Here is a 15,188-nt window from a genome sequence, read left to right on the forward strand (position 1 = left end):
CCCCTGCCCTTACGGGCCAGTCTTGACAGACTCTGGGGTTGTGCGCCCATCTCACTTAAGAGGCCGGGGGCCAGCGCTGTCCGGAGACACTTCCGGGTCACGTGGCCAGCGTGACAAAGCTGCATCTGGCGAGCCAGCGCAGCACACGGAAACGCCGTTTACCTTCCCACCAGTAAGCGGTCCCTATTTATCTACTTGCACCTGGGGGTGCTTTCGAACTGCTAGGTTGGCAGGCGCTGGGACCGAGCAACGGGAGCGCACCCCGCCGCGGGGATTCGAACCGCCGACCTTTTGATCGGCAAGCCCTAGGCGCTGAGGCTTTTACCCACAGCGCCACCCGCGTCCCTATTTCAAGAATACCTCATTACAAAATGCCGAATTTTCTCCTGCCCCAATATCAACTTAAAATACGGACTCTACTAAACAGGGTTGTAGGGATAACCAAGATAATGTATGTGAAATACTTTGGGCACCCTACAGCACTACACAAATTCTAAGTATCATCATCGACTTCCAAAGCAGCATTTGCATGGCTTCCTGTTATCTTTAATCCATAAGAACACAGGGAACGTCTTTATAATACATCAGACTAGTTGCCCATCTAGCCCATTACTATATCCTCTGATCAGCAGCTGCAGCGCTCCAGAGCAGAGAGTGGCCTGCTACCTAATCATTTCATTTAGAGGTGCTGGGGGTTGAAGCTGCCTTATTCCAAGCCAGACCCTTGGTCCATCTAGCTCAGTACTGTCTACACCGACTGGCAGCAGCTCCCCAGGGTTTCACACAGGGATTTCTCTCAGCTCTACCTGGAGATACTGTAGATTTAACCCTGGCCCTTCTACATGGCAAAGCAGTTGCTCTACCACTGAGCCCCAAGAATGTTAGGCTTGCTTCCCTTTCATAGCTTTCTTTTTAGAAAATCCCAGTTTACTCTAGTCTCTGCACAATTTAAGAAACTCAGCATGTTGCACTCCTCAGGTGCCCACCAGGCCCCTGTTCTTTGCATTGTCACCTGAAAGATCGCTGGCACACTCACTCTGTTGCTCTGTTCAGACAGGGAGGCTTTTCATTCACTTCCCCCAGCCAGCGAAACAGGTGTTCAGCTTAGAACGTGCAACCCTATCTGAAGGTCTTGCAAGCTGTGTTGATAGTGTAGCTGAGCAGCTAAGCTTCGAGTGCGCTCTCCTGCTAAGCTAGGATTACAAGCAAGCACAGCTAAAGCCCCAAGCACAGATCCATCAAAACAAAGTCCTCCGAGTTCCTCATCAATTTAGCTTTATCCATCAGTCAAACATGCAAAAAAGAAAATTATGGGCACCAGCTAAGGAATAAATGGACGTGGTTATATGATGCGTAGCCCACTTTTCCTCCATTAAAGCAGCTTGGCAGCTTTGTTTACTTTGTCTTAAACCATAAATTAAGAGGGTTGGAGGGAGCAGAAAATACTAACACCATATCAGAGAAGCAACAGGAAAGCAATGGTAAGAGCAGCTGCAATGTAAGGTACGTTTGCAGGCCAATCACATCCGTGGCTACACAGTGTTAAGGAAGGACCTGGCGGGGGCTGCAAGAAGAGAGCAAGCTGGGAACCAAGGGAAAGGCGGCAGAGAGGGAAGGAGCTGAAGGGAGAGACCTAACTGAGCAGGGAAGGAAGCAGACAGAGGAGGGGAGAACAGGAAGCAAAGTGGACTTTGATAAGCTGGGAGAACAAAGGCAGAAACTGCCACCTGCATGAGAGCAGTTAACTGACATTATTGATTTATTCATTCAAGAAATTTGCTGTTGCCAGGCAACTGGTGGCAGCTTGTTCATTTACTGGCGTTGTTAAGTAATCTGCTAATTTTATGAGCTGGTGTTTTTGTTTTTTTTAATAAGTCCTACTGAATTCCATGCAAGTAAGCGCATGTAAGATTGCTGCTTTGGAGACCTTGCCTAAAGAATACCTGCTCAGGCAGCACAGTTTTCACCATTCTTTTATAAATGCAAAATAAAAGGAGCAAGATGTGTCGCTTTATAAGGAGGCTACTTCACAATCCGGGTGCCAAAACAGCAGAGGAAAAGAACCTCATGCAGGTGCCTATGAGAGATCAGGGTTTTTCTGCTGTTGTTTTGGTACCCAGATTGCTTTGCGGGTGAGGGAAAGGTGCAGAAACAAGAGCCGAAGGAGCAAGATACTGCTTATGGAAGAAACTTTTCCATTTCAGATTCCACCTTAACTACTGGGGTAGCTATTGCCTAGTTCGCAATACAACAGCTGCAGGGGTGTCCAAACCCCCCATCCCGCCAGCACAACAGATTCTACCCCTCTAGCCCTCGCAAAACCCTTTCTAATAATTCTAGCAGCTTGCTACACTTTGCTAAAATAGTTTCTCCTCCATATGACTAGGAGAAAATACTGTGATCAATTCAAGCCACACAAGGCAGCACAGTGGAGTACCCGTCGCTTGGAGGCTGTTTCCCCTGCCCAAGGTTGGCTCCCCTTCCTGGAATAACACAGGGGGAGTGGCACTCACAAGAGGCGAGGCACCTGCACCAGCCAGCGCACGTTGTTGGAGTGCACTTTGTGAGCCACAGCCCACTTGGCCAGCTTGTCCCACTCGTCACGGGCTCGGCCATAGATGGAGAGCCGCAGCTCCGCATTCTGATACTTGCTCTCTTCCAGATCAGACATCACCTCCTGCCAAGAGAGAGAGAGAGAGAGAGAGAGAGAGAAAGGGCTTGTCAGCAAAGGAGCCTCATCAAAGACATCCCTCCTTTGCTACAGAAACACTCTCCTGTTTTTGCAGGATGAAACGCATTACAAAGGCAATCCAGCACTTGGACACCTTATACCTTCTTTGCATGCAGGGTAGAATAATTTATCTGCCTGCAATTGATTGCTTGGGCTTCACATGTGCTCTTTGAGACAGCCCCTACTGTCTGAAAATTGACTGCTTTCTTTGCCCTATTTTTTATCCCCAGACAGGTGTGTTGTTATTCCTAATATTCTAGAAAGCAGGCAGAGTGAAGAAGATCTTGAAACTTAGAATCTTGACTGCCTTTCATTATTCTCCTGGGAAACCTGCAAGCCCAAATTGAGATGAATAGAAGAAATCATACTGTGCCTTCCCCTTACTTCCTCAAGTATGGAAGCTGGCACCAGACAGATTTTGACAGCCTAAGAATGTATGCTCTCCTTCAAAAGCTACATTGCAAGACCTCAAGTCTGAGGGCAAAGTTTGCAAAAAAGCAATACTTAATCTGGGAAAAACTCAGAAACCAGGAGGGATGAAGTGGGCTGCTAGTAGTCAAGAAATCTTAACTGCCCAGCATGGTTCCCTTTCTCTGCCCCATCTCCTGGTTCACTAGATGCCCTAACTCAATTTGAATGCTCCTCCCAAGTTTTAAAACCACACACAACGCAAGAATAGGGATACAGAGTTTGGATAGCTTATTCAGCACTCTGGCAATAAGTAGAAGCTCCTGGGTACAAACTAAGGACAGATCTGCTTACCTTGATGATATGGGCAAAATATTTTCCAGAGACTCTGTTGTCTGTCTTGATGAAAATCTCCCGCAGCACAGACTCGCCTATGGGGTTATATTTGGCATTGAACTTGTCAAAGCGATGGAAGGTGTTACGATCCTATTAGAAAAGGCAGCAACAAAGATTGTTGTAATTAAGTAACCATGAAGACAAAAGACTGCAATTCTCTTCGTCCCCATTTGGCAAACTGCAAATGACTATATAAGGCCTATATAGGACGTTGTTAAGGCTCTTATTTGACATACCGCATGGACATCAAGCGTGTCTACGCTGAGATCATAAGCTGTGAGATTCATGGTCTCAAAGACCTCCTTTAGAGTTTGCTCCTTGCCCTTCTCCACATGCACAATCTCCTCCAGGTGCTTCTTCATAGCCCGCTTGATGAAGCGCAACAGATGCTTCTGGTTCATGCAGGATGATGCATGGATATGCGTGTCCACCTGCTCAAGAGATCAGTGGTTAAGAATGTGGGCCAGGAAGTCCAGAGCTCAAGTCTGACCTTGGCCATTGACCCACCAGCTGGCTTTAGGGAAATCTATTATCTCTAAGCTCCAATCCCTAACCTTAAAACACGGGCAGAGAACCTGCTGCCGGACTACAACTCCCATCAGCCCTCATCACTGGCAACACTGGCTGGGATTGAAAGGAACATGAGTCCAAACTATCTGGATGGTCATAGGCTTCCCACCCGTTTTAAGGACTGAAATAAAATTTAAAAATATATCTGTATATAAATGCTTATTATTCAGCCACCATGACACTTCTTTCCACTATGGTTGCCTGGAAGACCCTCAAATGGGCAGGGAACCATTTGCCAGGCCATCTAAGGAAGCAGGGTGCAAAAACAAGCCTTTGAAAGAGACTGCCTGTTTATTAAGAGGTACCAATGGAGAGGGGCCCACGTCTCCATCAGACTTGCTGTTCCTTCCTTTGGCATTGCAGAGGCCAGGCAGTTTGGGCTGTAGCGACTGAGCATTCTGCAGTAACTGCTGGGGTTCCCCAGTTACAAGCATTCTTTGTAATGAAAACTACAGGCACATACTCCTGAAACACAGAATGTCAGTACCTTCCGGATATTGTAGAAATCGCGGTGCGGAACCCTCTTCTGAGCTGCCAGTTCTTTCATCTCATTGAGCAGGACATGCATCTGGAACTTGGAACTCAGGTACTGCAAGCGTCTGTAGCAGAAGGATTTTCTGGCCAAACATTAGAAAGGAGGTTTAGTTCACCACACCAAAGTCAGACCTTCACCTTCTCAACATAGTAGCCAGCACTGTAAATCATGAAAACCTAATTCGGGGTTTAAATCTATGCTTGCAGAAGGCTCAGGCTAGTGCATTTGTCAAGTAACAGCCAGCATTTCTAATGTGGTCTGGGTGGGTGGGTAATTACCAAAGACATAAGGGAGCGAATTGTAAGGAATTCCATAACATCAGAATACATCGCCATGCGAGGTCAGCTCAAGAATGATCAGACATATACTGCAGAGAAATTCCAAAGCAAGCCATGTTGATCCTTACTGTAAGTTCCTGGCATCTCGTAATCAAAAGTGTCTCAGTTTGACCATGAAGTTTGTACTTCAGGTTATCATGGCAAGTAGCAATCACCAGAACTACCCCTCATGAATTTACTCAGGCCTTTTCATTGAAAAAAGGGGTTTGCTGCTAGTTTTCCATGATAGTTACCAGATAGGCTCACATCCACCCTGCTTGGATGTGAGCCTAACCACATTTAACTGAATTGTCATTTGGAAGAAGGAGCTTGCTCCTGCACGTAAAGATGAAAGAAATAAAAGAATGGCATCACTTACATTGGACCATTGATGATCAGAGCCATTAGGACATTCATGTCAGCAATGAACTCCTGCAGGTCAGGGTAAGGCAAGTCTAGTTCTGTGGTCCTTTAAAAAAAAAAAGAGGCAAAAGATGAAACAAGATCACAGACACAAGTAAACAAGAATCAAGAGAGCTATGTTGTCCAGATGTGTATTTTGCATAGTTCTATGTGTAAAATGAGAGGAAAAGCCAAGATCAGCACTGGCAATAGCACAAAACGAAGATCTTTCTCTAAAATCATTAGTTAGAACTAAAGGGGAGGAAGCTACTAAAGAAAGATAAAACTGGCAAACAAGATGCTCAAAATATAGAATTTGGTAGTTATTACTACTGCTTCAAATTGAAATTGCCAGAATATCCACCAACTCTGTTAAATCAGGTTAATTGATATTTCCATACGGAGTAGAAAATTAAGATTCCTGAGAATTTTAAGGCATTAGCAGTTACTATTATAGAAATGCATTGAGGAAAAACACAGATTGTTTCTGGGACAGACTCCTGTTCTTTATTGTATGTGTGCTCTTTTATTGTATGTATATTGTATTTTCCTCCCTTATCTATGCCCGTTTTCCTACTATGTCAATATTTAATCAAAAATCACAACTAGGGTTCAAGCTTGAGGAACTTCCATTTCATCCAAAACTATCCCATGCAAGGTTCAACCTTTTGTCCAGGAAGTCCTGTCTAGCCGTATTATCGCGTTCATTCCTTCACCTTGGTTGCTTGCAAGGATTTACCTAGGTGTCTGAAACTGGTTAATAGCTATTTTGCTAGAATATGATGTTTTTTAAATTCAGTTTTATTGTATAGTACTCTGAATATGTAAGAAGGGGAAAAAAATATAAGAATAAAGTTTTCATACATTTTACTGATTTGCTTAATCTAGTTTGAAAACAGCATGTGCTGTTTGGTTCAAATAACGAACAGGCCCAATTAAAATGTGGAACTGTCTTTCTGTGCTCTCAAAGCTGTGTAGGCGGTTGTCAATCACACCTTCTTCCCCAGCTCCTGTAGTATAAATATTCCCTTCTATACTTTCCAAGGGCAAATGGATACAGGGAAGAAAGCACAAGATTCAGTGATTTCAACAGTGTTCATTATCAGACATCATGTGTGCATATATTACGATTTGCATGAGAACAGTGTTTTCACAAGATGCTGCATAAGAATATGGAGCTAGACTTCCTAAAAGCTCAGGATGTCTACTGATGAATTCTCACTTTCATTAGGCATATGCCATTTCTATAGATACTTGAGCTAAATGCATCCAAGATTCCCAGCTACAGAGAAAACAGGGAATAACTTGGCCGTTTAGGTGTGGGCCATGGATAAAATCACCGTGGATGACCTCTGCTCACCTCCAAATTTTACCTGACACTAAAGAACACATTTTCCTAGAAGCACTGTTAGCATACCAAGGCATCTGTACCCAGCAAGATATTGCCATGCCTTCTCCCATTCCCCCTTACTTGTCGGTGATGTCCTGCTTAGTGTACACATGGACTACTCCATTGACCATCTTCAGGCCAAAGCCAAGGTCTCCAGGCATTGATTCAGGGTCACACTTCTCATAAGGATGCTGGTTTGTAAATGGCGAGTGCCCTGAAGCATCTGCAACACAGGAAAGAGCAAATGAGAGGGTATACTTTTGCTTCATCACTACGGATATTTCACCTACTATTTTAAACAGAAAACCAAAATACAAAAAAAACCTAATTATTCTCAAGAACCATTTCTCTCCTTGAAGTTAATGGCACATTCCCTTATCCAGTTATTGTTTGTCTGCTTGCTTGCTTGTTTAGCAAGAGTTGGTGAGAAAGAAAAGCTAGCACATGGGGCACAAAACAAGCAAGCTCAGTGATGGTTGTTCGGCTACAGAACATGACGGATCAAGTCAATATGGGACGGCACAGTCTCACTGGGTCCCAGTCACACCATCTCTCCCAATCATCCAAGGCTGACTCCACGGGAGCACAGAAACCTTGTAGAATGTAGTTAATGGGTACAAAGTTCCATTTTTCTCAGAATCTCTGTACTTTTTTTTTTTTTTTTTTTGAGAGCAAGCAAATTTCTAGTTCTCATGACATAAAATACATTTTGAAACGTGGGGGCAAAGTCTACTGAACTCTCAGAATCCAGAGGGGTGGCTGCCACTGAACATTTGCTAGAACTTCAACACCCCACATAAGCTCCTTGCTCCCCAAAGACTAATAAAATCTGAATAAAATGAATCGGGGGGGGGGAATTACCCAAATGTACCCAACTGGAACCCAACAATTGCAGAATTCAGCATTTCTCAGCAAATGGCCCTACACTCACCCCATAGCTCTAGCATCTTTCCATGGGATCACTTAAAAATTATTTGTAGTTGAGCCCTTGGAGACTTGAAGAGATGCCCCAATAGATCTTGCAGCTACCCAGTCTTGCCTACCCCAAAGCTGGAGGCAATGTACGACTTGCCCTCACAGCTCTCCTTGGGTGTGGGAGAGGAGGGGAGCTGCCTCTGGACCATGCCCTGGCTTCCACTACCTGCTGGCCTTGCAAGGGCATCATCAATACCATGACCACCTTGTAAGTAGACCAATCTAAACCTTCTCCATGTTCCTCTTCCTGTCTGCCACTTTAGGCACCTCCATTACTGGAATTACTTTGCTGAAAGGAATGCCCTCTCACACACAGGCCCAGATTCAGACCTCACCTCCAGCCCCAGGGGTCTCGGGGATCTCCTCATACATCCTGGGGGCCAAAGGCCTTTCTGAAAGGTCTTGTAGGAAGCGGGCTGTGGTCTTGCAGAAGCTTTGCAAAGAATGCCCCATATACTTCTCCCGAATGAACAAGGCCTTCACCACACTCTTGGCAGCATCCAGCAGGTCTGTGAAAGGCACCTGGGGGGGGAGCCAAAGAAAAACAGTTAGCTGAACTGGGAACAGCACTTATCAAGGAATCATGATGGGCAGGCTAGGAAACAGACGGCGTGAACCGCTAGACAAAAATATATAACATATCAATAATAATAATGTCTCCAGTAAGGCAAATCTATCAAGTGCAAATTTCAAATAACCACAAAATGATAATTGATCCATTCAAACTATATAAAGAAGGCCAGAAAATCAAAACAACAGCCAGAAGGAAGTCTTCAGAGATTCAGTGCATAAAATGGAAAAACACAGGGACTGAGTTAGGTAACTCTAACTGCTTCGCAAGATATCGATCAAAAGCCAGTTTGCACGCAGAACTTCAGTATCCATAAATAAACACAATGAAAGTACAATACAGGTGCTGCAGCTTCTTCGTGCTAAATCAAATCACTCCAGGGGTTCATACCAGACAGTTCAGTTAACAGTGGCGTAGCGTGGGGGGTGCAGGGGGGCCCGGACGCACCGGACGCAACATCTGGGGGGGGCATGCTCGCACTCGCAGCTCTCTGCCCCTACCTGGCTCCACAGGTTAGGGGGCGCAAATTACTTGCCTTGCCCTGGGTGCTGACAACCCACGCTACGCCACTGTCAGTTAATCAAAGTTTAGTGTCATTCAAACCATAAACTGGGGTTAATGTTGACTATGGTTTGTAGTTGGCTTGTTTCAAACAAACCATGATTAACTTTATCCACAGTGAACACTGAAACATGAGATTAAGCAAAAACAGAAGTAAAAGCGTCTGAATTCCAGAAGGAGGGGGAAAGGGGGAGCATGTGAGCCAGAAGCTCACATAGGCTCATTCACAGCACACTAAGCTGAAGTTTAGTAAAGTATCCAAATGGAACCACTGGGTGAAGTTAGGCGAGCTCCCCTTCTTAGCCCCAGACTCCCATCTGCAATTTTTTTGGGGGTATAACACTTACAACATGGGTGTTGAAAAAAATCAAAGTTAGAAAATTATTTTAATACTTGAAATAAATTAATAATAAACAATTTTCCACAATGGCTGTGCCCAAAGTAACTCACAGCAAACATTCAAAACATCAAACTACAAAGCACCAAAAATACAAAATACAGAGCCTGTCAGTAAATTCTATTTGTCCAGCTGGTTTATTAGATGGGTTGCATATTTTTACCAACAGCTGCTCTCCAGGGGCTCAGGCAGACAGAGGCCTTTCACATTCCCTGCTACCTGATCCTTTAAAGTAGAGATGCCAGGGATTGAACCTGGGCCCTTCTGCATGCAAAGCACAATGTGCTCTAGCACTGAGCTAAGGCCCTTCCAGGGCAAAACTGGAGTCATTTCCTGCCTGGAGGCTATCTGATTGCTGTCAGAAAGCAGCATGTTGTAGAGCAGTGGTTCCCAACCCGCCCGCTCCCCCTAAACATTGCGGAACACATTGTCAGACCACGGAATGATTTCCCTGTCTGCTGAAAAGTTGTAAAGCACTGTGCTGGATGCTGCATGGTTTTTAATTGCATTTTTTTACAAACATAGCATGGATCACTCGCATGAAGCTTGTAGACCACCGTCTGGGAACCCCTGTGGCAGAGCCTTTGCGGGAGATTGTGGGTGGGTGTGCGTGGTTGGGTGCAAATGGATGGCTAGTTTCTGAATCCGTCAGCCTTACCCCGCACGTCTCTTCTCCGGAGATGGTGACCCTCTGGAACTCCCTTTCCAGAAGCACATCCCGTTCTTTGGGATACTGGTCCACCAGGTCCTCTCCCTGCTCCTTAAACAATCTGGGGGGAGAGGAAAGAAAGAGGAGAGTTGAGGAAGCAACAGGAAATGACAGATTTGGCTCTGCCGGTATCCTGCCGTGCTCACTGGAGTCCCCTTTTCGAAAGAGGTCCTTCAAGACATCAAAGCAGGACATACCACACACAAGACACGTTCAAAACAGGGACAACCTCCCCGCCAACCACAGGGAGAGCAGCCCTGAACTACGGAAAGGGGTGGAGACAGTCATGGACACTTGACAGCTTCAGAACCTTGGACAGTCAAACAGGGTGCCCACGTAGCAGGAAGGTGGTTCCTGCTCCTCAGGGGAGGGCTCTTTCATTTTGCACAGCTTCACCAGATGACCAATTGCCCCTTTCTGCACTGTATGAAGTCAATCATATGGCAGAACCAGAAGCAGAGCAAGGGCCTGAAGAAGCTGGCCTCCAAGGGACGCCCTGACAAGGACCTTGCTGGGCTTACTAGGGATCTGAGCTGCTCAGCCAGCACCATGAAAAGAGGGGAGGTGGGGGAAGAAATATAAAACACAGAGACAAGAGGCTGGCTCCACCCACTGCGCCTGCCATGAAAAGAATCATCACCGTTATAATAAAAAGACAGGAGGGAAATGGAGCTCAGAGCAAAGGAACAAGGGAAAGTGACCAGCAGTGGAAAGGGAGGAATCCCCCGCTCAGCTGTGTCGAGAGCCATGGTGAGCTCGGGATCAGAGGCGCTTCTGCCTGCCCTAGTGGCCATAGGGCTTCCCAGCTTCTGCCTGCCCTAGTGGCCATAGGGCTTCCCAGCTTCTCAATCTGAACAGCATCTACTTCTCAGAAGGGATCGCCAAACTTGACACATGCACCAAAACAGTGGCTAGCTTTGGCCTTTCCTCCGCAAGGATTTCTCCATTCTAAAACACCGAACTTTCATTCTCCTCCAGGAGGCGAGGGGAGATTCACTTCACCCATTTACACCAGGCAAGCCCAACAGTTAGATCGTGGTCTACCGGTAGATCACTGGCTGCCTGTGGTAGATCACTGGTAGACCACTGGCTCCCCCCAAAGAAGTTCAGCAGGGCTTTCCTCCCTAAAAAAAGCCCATTAACTTTGACCTGAACCCCCCAAAATGGGGTAGATCACTGACAGCTTTTAACTCTGTGAGTAGATCGTAGTCTCTTGGGAGTTGGCCACCCCTGATTTACACCATCTTTCCACTCTGAAGTTCAGTTCCAAGCCTGCTCCCAGGCTGTCTGGCATGTTTCTCAGTCACTGCTGGTAAGATCAGAGCCCTACTTGTACATTGGGGGCAAAATAATGTGGACTTAAGATGGAGAGGCGAGGGATACAAATGCAAGCCCCACCCCACCCCAACTTCCTTGTGCCTCCTGGTCCCACTTCGGACTATCCCATGTTGTACAAGGTCTGATGGGGGATTTCTAAGCATGTTCCACATAGAATCCCCCCACTTTAGAGCTTTGCACTGATTGTAGGAAGGTCTGAACAGGAGCTGGCATGCACTGGGGTTTTGAGGGAAGGTGCAAGGGTTGTGTATGCATGCCTCTGCTTCCTCCCCATTTTAAGCCTGCACAAGGCAGTCCCAAATGCCTGCACATGTCTTAGTTTGACTTAGCAGTATCTGCACCTAATTAATTGACCACACACGCAGCAGTGGCATGATTGAGAGTGGGAATGTGCCACATGCAGGTGGATAGAACTCTTGCAAGAGTGTCATTTCCTTTGTGCCTGCCAAGGTGGGGAGAGGATGAGGATGCAGCCTGCAGGGTGCTCCCGCTCCCACCCCTGAGTCAAGGGCAGAGAGAATTAATGCCAGGCACTCACTGTAAGTCAGCAGCACTGTCAATTTTCAGGAAGTCCTGTTTGGCTCTGAGTAAAATGTCAGGTTCTAGTCTGAGGATAAATGGGAAGTGGAGGCCAAGGCCAAGACAGGAACAAACAGAGAGACAGAAAGAGAGAGGGGGGAAGAGAGAGAGACACACACAAACAGAGAGAGATGAGGAAATGTGGAGGAAGAAAAGGAGAAGAGGAGGAGAAGAAAAAAGAAAACACTAGCATTAATACAGAAACCAACACCAGAAATGGCAGACACTGTACAGCAATATTCACCAGCTATGGGAGACAGAAGAGAATGGATTCAAAAGGCCTAGGACAGACATCAAAACCAAACCATGGTTTGGCCATCAGGAAAGTGCTACTGATTTGAATAGTAAGTTCCTCCTCATCCATGGCAACCAGTTTGCCATGAAGATCTGGCAAACCACCCCCACCTGAACCAGAAAGTATAGCTCAATGTGAGTTTCTGGTTCTGGTGCGGAGGCAAACTATGGCCAGTGGTAACCATAATTTGATCAATCCAGACATTATGCCAAAGCATGGTTACCACAACCCAGGAAGCAGAGAAGGGAAGCAGTGTGTGCATAGAGAAGAGGGAGCAAATGCTCCTACAGCACACTTCCAATAGCCTAGGCATGGTTAGGTCACAACATCTGTACCGGGCCATATTTGTCCTCTCTCCAGTCCTGGTTTCTAAACGAATCTAGCCACCTCTGGGCAGATAGAGCTGGAAGAAATACAGAGGCCTTTATTTGCCTGCTGGTAACGTGGATAACCACAAAGCAATCCCACCAGTGAAAAGCCTCTGGGCACCCAAGACAGACCGTAAGCAGGACAAGCGTTGTGTAAAACTGCCAGCTACAAACGCACACACATACAGTTATGTATATGCACACACACAACCATGTCAATGGCAGGCATCCTAGCCAACGTCCGATGTGCACCTCTTTGGACCACCGATGTCTTCTCCAACAAGCCTATTCCCCGAGTTATAGCAATCTATTCTAGGTTGCAACTAAGGGTTCCCCATTTGGCTTCTTGCCACCTTTCTCAGTTCTCAACTGCTCATATTCATCCAGTAGTCTTTGTTCATGAACTTCTCTGAAATGCACCTTCCTACTCTTGGAAATACCAAACAAAGGAGCCAGAAGAAGACCAAGAAGCATCACAGCAACTTACTTCACATCCTGGCTGATTTGCCGCTCCAGCCGCTGGCGCCTCTCCTCCAGCTGTTCAATGGGGCTGTCTTCTGGGAATTCATAGGGGGCACTGCGCATATCACTCTCAGCCAACGAACGGCAGAACAGCTCCTGTGGGCACAGCAGCACAACAGTGCAGTCGACCGAGGGTGGGGCAGGGAGGAGTAGTTAAGCCTCCCACATAACAAACCTCTGACAAGCAATGCGGACACCAGCATGGAGAGTCCATTAAGAGGGACTCCCTGGAGTCTGTCTGTTGAGATGGGAATACTCTGCCAGCATCCATGAAAGTATTGTGGGTGGGGATCCATGCCACAATGCCTGCATTTTCAGGACAGGAATTCACAATGGGGTCACCAACGCAGTGACTTACAATTGCCTGAGTGATGACTGTTAGATGAACTTCACTGCTGCTGGTTTCCCATTGCCCAGGTCATCGAAAGGTGCATTAATGATTAATATATCTCAAGGTCCCCGTCTTCCCTGCTGCCTTCTCCAGCATGTTTCTGACACACTGATGTGTCAACATCAGGAAACGACAGCTGCTGAGCCATCAAGCAGGCCCTAATTTCTTCAAACACTTCCATACCACCACCAGTGCTCACATCCAGTGTCTCTGCTTAGGACCATGCCTCACATTTAAGTTGTAAGATATACACTTTACAGACCTGTACTGTGAATCCACTAAAGCCATAACATCTGAAGTGTATATTCAAGCCTGTGAGGTGGGGTTAATCTACATCATGCCACAATGCTTTTCTACGGTGTGCATACGACATTTATGTACTTCAGGTATTGTGATTTTAATAAGTCTGTACCATGGACCCATTAAAATCAGCACGTGACGTGAGCTCCACCAACAGGCTCTATGACACTTCTATCAGTCTGGGACCAGAAAGAGTGAAGGCAGACCTAACATCTTCAGTGTGGCAAAGGTAGATTGAAATGACATTTCCAGCCTTGAAAATGAATGCACATTTTAATGTCCTAGACCTGGGGTGAGATACCCGTGGTCTGGCCAGATTTCATACAGCCCTCCGGGTGCCCTGCCAACCATCAGCTGCTCAGCAGAAATGGAAAGAGGATGTGTAACCGTGGCTCCTTCCTCTGCAAGGTCACAGCAAACTTGTATTCTTTGCAGAAATGCAAAAAGTAGTCCACACATTTTGCAATTGCTGGATCTCAATTTTGGGGAAAGACTTGCAATTCAGCTGTGAATTGAACATATTTGCATTATCACACTAGAATTACTGAGCCTTTTAGATAGGCAGTACAAATACAGTGGCCCCTCGGGTTAAGAACTTAATTCATTCTGGAGGTCCGTTCTTAACCTGAAACTGTTCTTAATCTGAGGTACCACTTTAGCTAATGGGGCCTCCCGCTGCCGCCGCACGATTTTTGTTCTCATCCTGAAGTAAAGTTCTTAACCCGAGGTACTATTTCTGGGTTAGCAGAGTCTGTAAGCTGAAGTGTCTGTAACCCGAGATACCACTGTATAGGAAGTTCAATGTATTTTTTTTTAAAGTCTATGAAGGAAATGGAAGGTATAACTTAAAGAGAGCTAGTAATAATTAAAAATATGCCTCTGCTTCCATGATATGCATGGTGTTATGAGAGAGAAAGAGAAATTGTGTGTGCATCAAGGGTTTATGATTTTGTGTGGATCTGGCCCCACCTGGTTCAGGTATATGGCTCCACAGCTTTTCTACTAGGGCAATGTGACCCTCAGCCCCCCCCCCCAGAAAGTCCCCCCACCCACCCATGTTCAAGAGCAAGGTATGAAGGAAGGAGACAGACAGCTCTCATGAAAGGACAAGATCTTGCTATGGACATTTCCATACTGCAACTAAAGAGCCCTGAAGCACAAGCAGCAAGAAAGCGAGCTGCGTTACAAAGAGACATGAGCTGGGAAGTGCTGAGTCAGGCTTGCTCTGCAAGGATTTCCCCCAATAAATCAGACAAGCAATTCAATTACTTAGCCTGCCAGTAGGTCGATCAAAATGCATTTTCAATTAATTCACTCGGGTACCCGATTCTTGAAAGCTTGCCTGTGGTAAGTTCACTCTTTAGATAGCTAAAGGCAAAAAGCCAAATTTCTGTGCCAGCAATTACAATGGAAACATCTGTTGCACAGGTTAA

General features: G+C 46.1%; 1 protein-coding gene across 4 annotated transcripts in view; it reads right to left on the minus strand.

Moving 5' to 3' along the window:
* The window catches only part of AMPD2 (adenosine monophosphate deaminase 2), a 48,995-nt gene that overhangs the window by 10,508 nt on the left and 23,299 nt on the right, over positions 1-15,188 (minus strand). For 3 of the 4 annotated variants that reach the window (XM_053392829.1, XM_053392828.1, XM_053392831.1), the window contains exons 3-12: positions 13,030-13,160; positions 11,839-11,907; positions 9,912-10,023; positions 8,060-8,246; positions 6,831-6,972; positions 5,337-5,426; positions 4,593-4,722; positions 3,772-3,966; positions 3,494-3,625; positions 2,514-2,677 (exon numbers count right to left, since the gene is read on the minus strand). In XM_053392829.1, the coding sequence (XP_053248804.1) occupies positions 2,514-2,677; positions 3,494-3,625; positions 3,772-3,966; positions 4,593-4,722; positions 5,337-5,426; positions 6,831-6,972; positions 8,060-8,246; positions 9,912-10,023; positions 11,839-11,907; positions 13,030-13,160 (1,352 nt within the window). The remainder of the gene's footprint in view (positions 1-2,513; positions 2,678-3,493; positions 3,626-3,771; positions 3,967-4,592; positions 4,723-5,336; positions 5,427-6,830; positions 6,973-8,059; positions 8,247-9,911; positions 10,024-11,838; positions 11,908-13,029; positions 13,161-15,188) is intronic. The other variant, XM_053392830.1, reaches the window with a different exon arrangement.

The sequence above is a fragment of the Podarcis raffonei genome, chromosome 6 (assembly GCF_027172205.1).
Source record: "Podarcis raffonei isolate rPodRaf1 chromosome 6, rPodRaf1.pri, whole genome shotgun sequence".
Classification (NCBI taxonomy): Eukaryota; Metazoa; Chordata; class Lepidosauria; order Squamata; family Lacertidae; genus Podarcis; species Podarcis raffonei.